An 11,295-nucleotide genomic window follows, 5' to 3' on the forward strand; every position below is an offset into this window, starting at 1 on the left:
TGCAATTTTAAGACTTAGTTACTTTAAATTAAATAGGTATTTGAAATTATGTCCTGAATCAAGCTTGTTTCTTCCTTTTCTAAATATAACAGTATACATAATCTTGTAAATTTAATAAATAGATCAACGCAAACATTGTCTTAAAACAATAAAAATATACATATGAAAAAATATATACAATAAAATATATACAAAATGAAAAGAAGGAAAACCCATCCCTGGACCCTACCAATTCCTTAAGAAACAAAATACAAAACATAAGAAGTTCTCAGTATATATAAAATACTGACAACCAACAGTGATAACAGTAAGTACATGACTTTGATCTTGAAAACAAACATTTCTTCTCTTTTGTCTGTAATAGTTAAATGTGTAAGACAGATTGACCTAAACAATTAGAAAGATGAGAATTAATCTTATTATTTATAAACACACATGAAAACATATTGACAATATAACAGGATAAATGCTATTAAGTACACCCAACTTTGGGATCATGAACAATGGAAAAGCATAGGCAAATTCATAGAAATATGGGAGAACATGTCATATTTGGAGAATGGCAAATCACTCAACATGGCCAGATTGTCAGATTATGTGACAAACAGAACTGCTTAATATCAGCTCTTCTAAAATAGAAAGTGGACTCACATACCAAACTAGACATTTTGTTTGGAATGATTCAGGGAGAAAGACAAGATATCTGAAGGGCATATGTGTGAAAAAAAAAATCACTATTCTCCTCATTTTTGCAACATTAACTGCAAAAGTCTTTAAATTTTTCCTTTTCCTAAGTTAACTACATAAGAATGTATTAACTTTAAAACAAACAGAAATCTAAAAAATATAGCAAATTATGAAGTACTACGAAAATTTGCTAATACTTTATCAGTAATAGAAAAAAAGCATTTAGGTGAGAGCGAAATAAGTTTTTACCTCTGATATCACCCCCAGCACAAAAAGCCTTTCCACCAACTCCCTTTATAATGATCAGGAAAGTTTCAGGATCTTGTTCCCACTTCTAAAAAGATGGTATAAGTATATTATCAATACAAACTCATTAGAGATATATCCAAATGCACATATGTACATACATATACGAGTACGTGTATAGATAGATTTAGTATAAGCATAAGCTTTATAAATTATATCCAGAAGAATGGATCCCAACTTCATTTTTTCTGACATAAATTAAAAGCTATTTCAACAAAGTTGCTAGAAGAATATATTTTGTAATTCAAATTTCATCCTGGCATCTGAAATCTCTGCCATGACAACTTTTAGACCAAGGTCAAAAAATATGGGCTTAATAATACTACATGTTACATAAGCTTATAAACTTGGTGAACAAATCAATCCAAAGACTGTTGACAAACAGAGCAATAACCTTTTTACTGTAGTGACATACTGTCTTACTGACAAATTTGTAAGTAACAGAGTAAAAACACTTACATAGATCAAATCTGGAGTTGATTTGGGGTTGATAAGGACAGCTAATAAGTAGGGTGAAAGAATCAAGAAAGAATGTAAATTCAAAATACTAGAACAATGGATCAAATGAAAAATGAGAGACAGAAAAATTAAGAGAGGCTCTATAAATTCTATACTTGAGAACAAAGGAAGAGATGTACCGTGTTTCCCTGAAAATAAGACCTAGCCGGACCATCAGCTCTAATGCGTCTTTTGGAGCAAAACTAAATATAAGACCTGGTCTTATGTTATATTATATTAAATTATATTATATTACATTACATTATACCTGATCTTATAGTAAAATAAGACCGGGTCTTATATTAATTTTTGCTCCAAAAGACGCATTACATCTGACGGTTAGGCTAGGTCTTATTTTCGGGGAAACACGGAAGCTGGACAGACATGGTTCTCCAAAGGGTTAAATGCAATACTGGGCTACATTAATAGAAATATGGCATTCTTACGGGGAAGTTTCTACTTTCTTTCACTGTGGTCCAACTCTAATCTGGAACACTTGGCTTATTTTTCTGTATCACATTTAAGGACATATTATAAGGTGCTCCAAACAAAGTACAACAGAAAACAAACTCATCCAATGAAGAATTGAGGAACAGTTGACCAGGGAAAAACTAATATTTGATTAACACCTATGTGGCTGACCATATTAGGTACACTGTTTTATCTTCACAACAATCCTATGAAATATTATCCCCATTTCACAGCTGAGGAAAGTGAGACACCAAGAGATTAACATTCCCAATCTACACAGTTAATAAATAGAAATCCAAGTTTCAAACACAAGTGGTCTGACTTTAAGTTACGCTTTTCCACTGCACTTTACTTAGAATAGAAGAGCTTATGAAAAGGCTGGCCAAGCAGTTAAAAAATAGTTGTCTTCAAACCAAAAAGCTGTCATGTGGAAGCAGATTAGATTTGTACGCTCATACCCCAAGAGGCAGAACCAGTAATACTGGTTAAAAGGTCAGAGAGAGAACAGCAGAGCACAAGGTGAACTCAGCAACATAAAAATGGAAGGGGCTGTCTCGTGAGGCAATGAACTGTGTCACTAGTGGTGCTTCAGGATAACCACACAAGGAAACCACTGAAGACTCAAGAATCAATGGGGCTCAAGCGCTGATCTAAGAGATCCCAAGGACAATGGGAGAGAATGCCAGAAATGAACTACTGGATACAGTTTTAAAAGAATCCACATAATTGCTTTAAGAAAATTACAAACCTTTAGCTGTGGATAAATCTGCCGAACCATACTAAGATTCAGTGCATTTAGGAACTTTGGTCTGTTTAGTGTTATCACTCCTGCACAACCTTTCCTTTCCAATAGTACTTCTCCTGCTGCATCCGTGTGGTTGGACATTCTCTGTATAAACAAATAAAACTTTAGGATAAACTTCATTAAGTTTTTGTCACAAGCCAACATTAAAACATATACATCAAATACAAACCTGTCACGCAATTTTAACGGTGACTAAACAGTAACTAAGTACATCTGACAAAGCTATTTAGATTGCATAGATGAACAATTCCAAAACAAACTATACATACCTTTAAAGTCTTTTAATTTTTATTTGTAAGTGAACTAAGTCAACTGATTTAAAATAGAATGCAGCCCTAGAATTACTTGGATTATAAAACACTCTTAAATCTTTTTATGCATTACTGTATACCAAGCAATATGTAAGGTGCTTAGAAAGCAAAGATGAATAGAGAGGGCAAATAATTCACTATAGAAGCTACTGACAACTTGAAAAAAAAAAAAAAAAAGGTGGTATTTGAGCTGTGCCTTCATGGTATGACAATAAAAAGAGGGGTGAGGATCCTATATAGTACATGCTAGAACAGAACAAGGAATATTTGAAAATATTAAGATATTAAACATGAGCAGAATAAAAACTGGCTGAAGAAAGAGGGATGGGAAAGTAGGAAGAATAAGTAGTCTGAGGCTAGCTTATAAAATGACAGACCTATTATATGGTGATGGAAAGAGAACTGACTCTGGGTGGTGAACACACAATGTGAGATATAGATAATGTGTTACAGAACTGTACACCTGAAATCTATGTAACTTTACTAATGATTATCACCCCAATAAACTTTAATTTAAAAAAAAAAAGAAGTTAAAACAAAAACAAAAAAACAGACTTACGTGCCATACAGTTGTGAAGAACTTGCCTATATTCTTATGGCCTCCATGCCATAATTTAATCATCAGATCTCACTGCTCATGTAATACACAGTACTAACGTAACACCTGGAGGGAACATGTTTTAAACTACATAGCAATTTCTCAGGTCTCTGCTATATACAGCTAACAAGGCACATGGCACCACCATGCTTAGTACATTCCTTTAAGGACAATGCTTACACCACACCTGGGAACAACGTGCAATACAAAATTGAAAGTCAGCTTAAACTAGAAAATTTTACCTGGAGAATGCGCATTAATTAAAAGCTAATAAAACCCAGAAGTCCCTATTTTGACAGCATTAAACATCTTTACAAAATGTTTAAATCCTCCTTTATAAAATCATGTTGCATATTTAATGTTGGAGTTAATTTTTATTAAAATTCATTATCAGATAAAAATTTTAATTTATATTCACTTAAAGAGGTTACAGGAAGAGGACTATTAAACAACAGAAAACGTTGCATCTTTTCAATTCAAATTAAAACTTAACACTATAACTAAGATACAGTTTTTTAACCAAATTGACAAATATCAAAAAGTTTGATATCCTGTCATGTCTAAAATGTGAGGAAACAGACATACTGTGGGAACATAAGCTACCACAGAGCCTAGGAAAAATCTGACAACACACGCTGACACAGTAATTCTTGTTCCCAAAACTTACCCTACATATGTACTCACATACAGTCAAAATGAAACGCACAGAAGACAGTCACTGTAATGGCGAGACTGGACATAATCAGTGGAAGACTAGTTAAATTATAGCCACTCATACAAATGCGTGCTATGACACCTTTTTAAAAGAACAATACACTGTTACGGAACAATCTCAAGTGCAGAGAGTGTGTTTACTATGCTACCCACCCACCGTGTAGATGTATACAAATTTATATAAAGAGTGTATCTCTAGATGGATACACAAGACATTACTAAAATGGTTGCTTCCGGGAAAGAGAACTGAGCATTTGAGAGACAAGAAAGGGAAGACTTTTTACTGTGTGGCTTTTTCAACTTTTTGAATTTTGTACCATATGTTTTTACTACCTATTCAAAACAATATTTTAAAGAATTGTTTTAAGGTGCTATATTAGGTTTAAAAGATACTGAGCTATATGACAGAAAAGTATATTTTTCATTTCCTTAATTTATTGATACTAAAGAAAAATGTGTGGCAAAAGAAAACTATACACAAAAATCACAAAAGAACCCAGGCTTCCAATTGTTGTTTCATTTTCTGTAATGTTGAATATACACATGAACCAAGTTTACTGACCAGCTAAAGGAGAATAGCTCTAAATACAGATATAATCCAGGATACAGGGAACTAAAATTTATATCAACAAATACAACTGCAGCCACATAATGAACAACTTTTAAAAATGAAAGCATTTACAGAAGAAAGTGTAAATAGAAAGCAACTTGGCAATGTGTATGAAGAGTCTTTTAAATATTCTTACATTGAAGAAATAATTCTACTTTAGAAATTTATACTGAAGAAATAAGCGGAAATCTAGTGAAATATTTATATTACAGTATACTGTATGTTAAAATATACACACAGGAAAAAATAGCTATATGTACATCTAATTATAAACAATGATTTGGGATCACCTTTTTACATATACTTTTTATATATACTTTTCAAATTTTCTACCTTAAGTATAATGAATATTTGGTTTACTTAAGAGTGTCTCAAAGAAAAGGAAAAAGGATGTTTTCCACAATTATTTATAATATCAAAAACACACAACACTTGATTTACGATGCTCATGATTTAATTTATGATACTTATATGTACAGTTATTGGCAAACATATTTGAATATTTAATGGTATACATAAAGTTTCATACTATGATGCTAATTGAAACATAAGGGTCAAAAACAGCTAATATATACAAGATGAAAATCAGGGAGAAATATAGCAAAATGTTAAGTGATTAGACTTGGGTAGGATTATTGGTTATTTTAATTTTCTCCATTGTACTATGTGTAATTTCTAAATTCTTTACAGTGATCTTTCACAGAATTTTAAAATAATTTTAATGTTGTTTTTAAAATTACACAATCCACCAACCTTGGTCATTATACAATTTTTCAGAAATATAGTTTTGGAATATTGATTAGGTTTAAAGTAAGTGTAGCAAAATATAACCTTTAAATGACTTGGGGAAAGGATTAACATTGCTAAGAAAATGAGGTTAAAAGTGAACACCCACTCATTAGTTCTGGATAATGTTTCTGGTCCCTGTTAAAATGGACAGCTAAAATATTATGAAAATTTCTCATTTCATAGAACTTAACAGATAAATTCTAGCTCAATCAATGGACATCTCTACACATGGGTAGTATCAGTTATGACTTTTTCAGTTACATAAATACAGGAAACATTTGAAAGACGCAGAAATGGTATTATCTATCTCAGTATCACTCAAATCCATTCCAAGTCTATAGGACCAAATCTGAAGCGCCCCATGTCCCATAGGTGCAGTGCCAGCCTAGGTAGTGCCATAAATTACAGCCAAAATGAAGCCTACAAGTAAGTAGTGCGCCAAGAAAAAAGTACAGCAAAGAGCCAGCCAGGGCCAGAGTGTGAGCTGTGGTCATTTCGTACTGTAAACACCTGGGAACGCTGCAACTGTATTTCCTGGAACTCCCTTCTCTGAATGGTTATGAGTTAGTTGGTCAAAAGAGAAATTGTGAACTTTGGAAAGAGAAGTAGAACAGCAGCCATTACTCTGAAAGTGCTGACGAGTTCCAGCTTGTTGTTCCGCTCTCCTGCCCCGGGATCAGTTCTTCTTCTTGCCAGCCCACCAGCAGACACAGCCTTCTGCAGACTTCACCATCCCTGGTTCTTCACAGTCCTACTCCAGCAGCTACAAGTGCTGGGCTTCCCAGAGTTGCTTCCAATAGTGCCCGTAGGTGAGTAGGATGGACGATGAGTAACTTTCCTGATCCTCCAACTCCTCTAGATCCAGCTTTCGTCAGTACTGTGGAGATCTTATTCTCACAATATATCCTTTATTCCACAATACTGTTAAAGAAAAATAATTTTCCCTCTATCCTTCTAGGTTCTTGGGTGAGATCCCTTGTAATAAAAAGATTAATCAGATTAACAGGAGAAAAACAAATTTAATTTTGTATGTATAGGGGCCACACAAAGATATGAGACCCAAAGGCAGTCAGGCAATTGAAGCTTACATACCATCCTGAGCTAAAGAAAGGGATAGGGCTCTAGGACTCCAAAGGGGAGGAAAGAAATTCACCGGAAGATGAGAAGAGCAATGTTTGGTAAACAAATGCAAGCCCTGTCACACAGATAAGTCTCTCAAATGGGAAAACCTACCTGTGGTAATAGCTCTCTTCCTGGTATAGACCCCCTTTCTAATTTCTTTTAGGTAGTTAGGGGGAGGTAAAAAGATTTTCCTGAATCAAATAGGTCTTGATTGCCTTCAGCTCAAAATAATACACATGGCACATTTTGGGTGGCATATTCTGCTCCCCTTCAATACTCATAGTGGTTCTACTTCCCTGATTAAACCCTAACTCATATAGGAGGACAGATGATAGACTAAAAAAGCTAAATGTTTCAGATACCTACATCACTTAAAATTTTTAAATGATACAGAAAAAAGTTTTCGTGTTATACAAACATGTTACAGACAAGTACACGCACACACCTTGGAGATACTGCAGGTTCGCTTCCAGACCACCACAATAAAGGGAATATCACAGTACAGCGAGTCAGACAGATTGTTTGATTTCCCGGTGCACATAAAAGTTACATATATTTACACTGTATTGTAGCCCATTAAGTGTGCAATAGCATTATGTCTAAAAAAAGTTTATACTTAATTTGAAGACTTTATTGCTAAAAAATGCTACCCATCAACTCAGCCTTCAACAAGTAGTTATCCTTTTGCTAGTGGGGGCTCGTGCCTCAGTGTTGATGGCCACTGATCAGGGTGGTGGCTGCTGAAGGTTAGGGTGGCTGTGGCAATTTCTTAAAATAGGACAATGAAGTTTGCCACATCGAATGACTCTTCCTTTCATGAACGATCACTCTGTAGCATATGATGCTGTTTGACAGCATTTTATCTACAGGACTTCTTTCAAAATTGGAGTCAATCCTCTCAAACCCTGCTGCCGCTTTATCAATTAAGTTTATGTAATACTCGAAATCCTTTGTTGTCATTTCAAGAATCTTCGCAGCATCCCCACCGAAGTAGATTCCATCTCAAGAAGCCACTTTCTTTGCTCATCCATAAGAAACAACCCTCATCCATTCAAGTTTTATGAGGTTACAGCAATTCAGTCACATCTTCAGGCTCCACTTCTAGTTCTCTTGCTGTTTCCACCACATCTGCAATTACTTCCTCTACTGAAGTCTTGAACCGCTCAAAGTCATGTGGGTTGGAATCAACTTCATCCAAACTCCTGCTAATGTTGATATTTTGACCTCTTCCCATGAATCACAAATGTTAATGGCAACTAGAACGGTGAATCTTTTCCAAAAGGTTTTCAATATACTTTGCCCAGATCCATCCGATGAATCACTATCTATGGCAACTATAGCTTTATGAAATGTATTTCTTAAACAATAAGACTTCAAAATTGAAATTACTCCTTGATCTATGAAATGCAGAATGGATATTGTGTTAGCAGGCAGGAAAACAACATTAATCTCATTGCACACCTCCATCAGAGCTCTTGGGTGACCAGGTGCATTGTCAATGAGCAGTAATATTTTAAAAGGAATCCTTTCTTCTGAGAAGTAGGTCTCAACAGTGGGCTTAAAATATTCAGTAAATCGTGTTGTAAACAGATGTGCTGTCATCCAGGCTTTGTTGTTCCATTTATAGAACACAGGCAGAGTAGATTTAGCATAATTCTTAGGGCCCTAGGATTTTTGGAATGGTAAATAGTACTGGCTTCAACATAAAGTCACCAACTACATTAGTCCCTAACAAGAGAGTCAGCCTGTCTTCTGAGGCTTTGAAGCCAGACAGTGACTTCTCCCCTCTAGCTATGAAACTCTTAGATAACATCTTCCAATACAGTATAAGGCTATTTCATCTACATTGAAAATCTCTTGTTTAGTGTAACCAACTTCATTAATTATCTTAGCTAGATCTTCCAGATAACTTGCTGCTTCACCTTGCACTTTTATGTTATGGAGACGGCTTCTTTCCTTAAACCTCATGAACCAACTTCTGCTAGCTTCAAACTTTTCTTCTGCAGCTTCTTCACCTTTCTAGGCCTTCACAGAACTGAAGACAATTAGAGCCTTGCATTGGTTAGACTTTGGGTTAAGGGGATATTGTGGCTGGTTTGATCTTCTATCTAAACCATTAAAACTTTTTCCATATCAGTGATAAGGCTGTGTCAGTTTCTTATCACTAAGTGTTCACTGGAGTAGCACTTTTAATCGCCTTCAAGAACTTTTCCTTCACATTCACCCCTTGGGCTGTTTGGCACAAGAGGCCTAGCTTTTGGCCTGTCTCGGCTTTCACCAGGCCTTCCTCACTGAGCTTAATCATTTTTAGCTTTTAATTCAAAGTGAGAGATGTGCGACTCTTCCTTCCATTTGAACATTTAGAGGCCACTGTAGGGTTATTAACCTGCCTAATTTCAATATTGTTGTGCCTCAGGGAATAGGGAGGCGGAAGAAAAGGGAAAGAGAGTAGGAACGGCCAGTTGGTGGAGCAGTCAGAACACACAACATTTATCAAGTTCTCCACCTTATATGGGTGCACTTCATGGTGCCCCCAAACAATTACAATGGTAACATCAAAGATCATGGATCACAGATCACCATTAACAAATATAATAACAAAAAGTTGGAAATAGTGCGAGAATTACCCAAATGTGACACAGAGACACGAAGTGAACAAATGCTGCTGGAAAAAAATGGCGCTGATGGACTTGCTCAATGCAGAATTGCTATAAACCTTAAATTTGTAAAAAAAATGTAATATCTTGTAATATCTGTGAAGCACAGTAAAGCGAAGCTCAAAAAAACGAGGTATGTCTGTGTTAATAAACTTTGATCTCTCTCCACACATTTCTTTTTTACTTGAACCAAGTCAGATTTGTCAGCCAAAAACAAAAAAGTTTCATGACTGTTTTCACTGAACAACTTTACATAAATTATCACCTAATACTAAAGGCTCTATTTAAAACTCTATTATTTAGTCTCAGCTCAGAGATGTTGAAAGCTGAGAAGACGCTCCTCCTGACTTTATACAAAAAAAGAAAGGAAGGAAGGAAGGAAGGAAGAGAAAGAAAGAAAAAGAAAGAAAAAGAAAAAAATGCTGAAAAGACGGTAATGACTTTTGGTGAACTCAATCAGAAAACTGTCACACGGCAAACAGCGCTCATAAAATCTGCAGAGAGACATGTGCCTTCAGAGAGACAAAGGACCAGAGTATTTACATACCCAGGCGGAAGCCTTCAGGAAGATTAACTAGAGTTTTTAATGACTCGCTAGAGAGCAATGTGGGCAAATGTGATAGTATGAAGCTCCTGGGAGTCCCAGTCATGGAAAGTTCCCACCCTGGCTGCCTTTTCCTCCCGAAATCTAATCAGGCTCTCCCAAGGAACAGCGGCAAAAGCTCCCTGCGTGGTGCTGGCTGGGAGAGGGAAACTGCAGACACAGCTAAATCCTTTTCCCTCATTTTCCATACAGAACGAAAGGCTAAATCTGCAGGGAAGGAAGGAAGGGTTTCAAGCTGGCAGCGCAGGGCTCTGGGTGAGTCCCACGCTGCAGTGGAGGCAGGCAGTGGAGGCCTACAAAACAAAAGCCTCCGTCTCATCTCACTCTGTATGCTCCAGAGGCCCAGGACTTATTCCAAGTAAATGCCTGCTACACAGGATTTTCTTATCACAGGAGTTAACCACATGGCACCCCTAACTCAACTTGTTAAAAAAAAAATTTTTTTTCCAATAAATCTACCCAACAAATCTGTCTCCCTGCCCTGTTCACTTCTCATAATTGCCTACAGCGCTGCCGTCAGTGGCATTTTCCCATCTGGCATGAAATAAAAAGGCTTCTCCCTCTCTCTATGGGCTCTTAGGAGGGTCACAGGACTGCGTGGGGTGCAGCCTCTCTGTCTCTGATGCACGTGGAAAAGCCAACCTCGTGGCCTAGAACCATTCAGCCTACAGACCCTGCGAAGTCTGGTTACCTTCTTCTCTCACTGCGGCCTATGCCCCAGGACACGATAGCCCCTGGGGGGCAGAATCTGTCATGTCCATTCCACCTGTGTGCATGTTGAAATATGAATCACTGACATTGTTCGGAGTTCTTTTCCCAGGAAACTCCTCCACTCCCATGTATATCAGCTGACTGACATTAATAAGGGGAAGGAGGGATAGGCCAATCTTCATTTGTGGAGTCTGGGTCAGTCAAATGCTTTAACACGTCCCCACCAAACCATGAATATTTGCACTAGTTAGGATAAAGACAAGAAAAGCTTCAAGTACATTCAAGTCATATTTTGCCCCCAAAAGCATTTACTAAAAACTAACTACAAAATTTTGGTTTTGAAGTTTCAGAACTGCAGATAACAGATTTGTAGAATCTCCTCCACAGGACTATAAAGAGAATCAACTTAGCT

General features: G+C 36.4%; 1 protein-coding gene across 3 annotated transcripts in view; it reads right to left on the reverse strand.

Moving 5' to 3' along the window:
* HIBCH (3-hydroxyisobutyryl-CoA hydrolase) overlaps positions 1–11,295 on the reverse strand; it is a 75,707-nt gene that overhangs the window by 56,833 nt on the left and 7,579 nt on the right. For all 3 annotated transcript variants that reach the window (XM_088793802.1, XM_019740711.3, XM_074339398.2), the window contains 2 exons: positions 2,711–2,851; positions 937–1,021 (listed from right to left, as the gene is read on the reverse strand). In XM_088793802.1, coding sequence (XP_088649928.1) covers positions 937–1,021; positions 2,711–2,848 — 223 coding nt within the window. In that variant the 5' untranslated portion in view covers positions 2,849–2,851. The remainder of the gene's footprint in view (positions 1–936; positions 1,022–2,710; positions 2,852–11,295) is intronic.

This window comes from Rhinolophus sinicus, chromosome 17, assembly GCF_057876585.1.
Source record: "Rhinolophus sinicus isolate RSI-liver-muscle chromosome 17, RSI-T2T, whole genome shotgun sequence".
Taxonomy (NCBI): domain Eukaryota; kingdom Metazoa; phylum Chordata; class Mammalia; order Chiroptera; family Rhinolophidae; genus Rhinolophus; species Rhinolophus sinicus.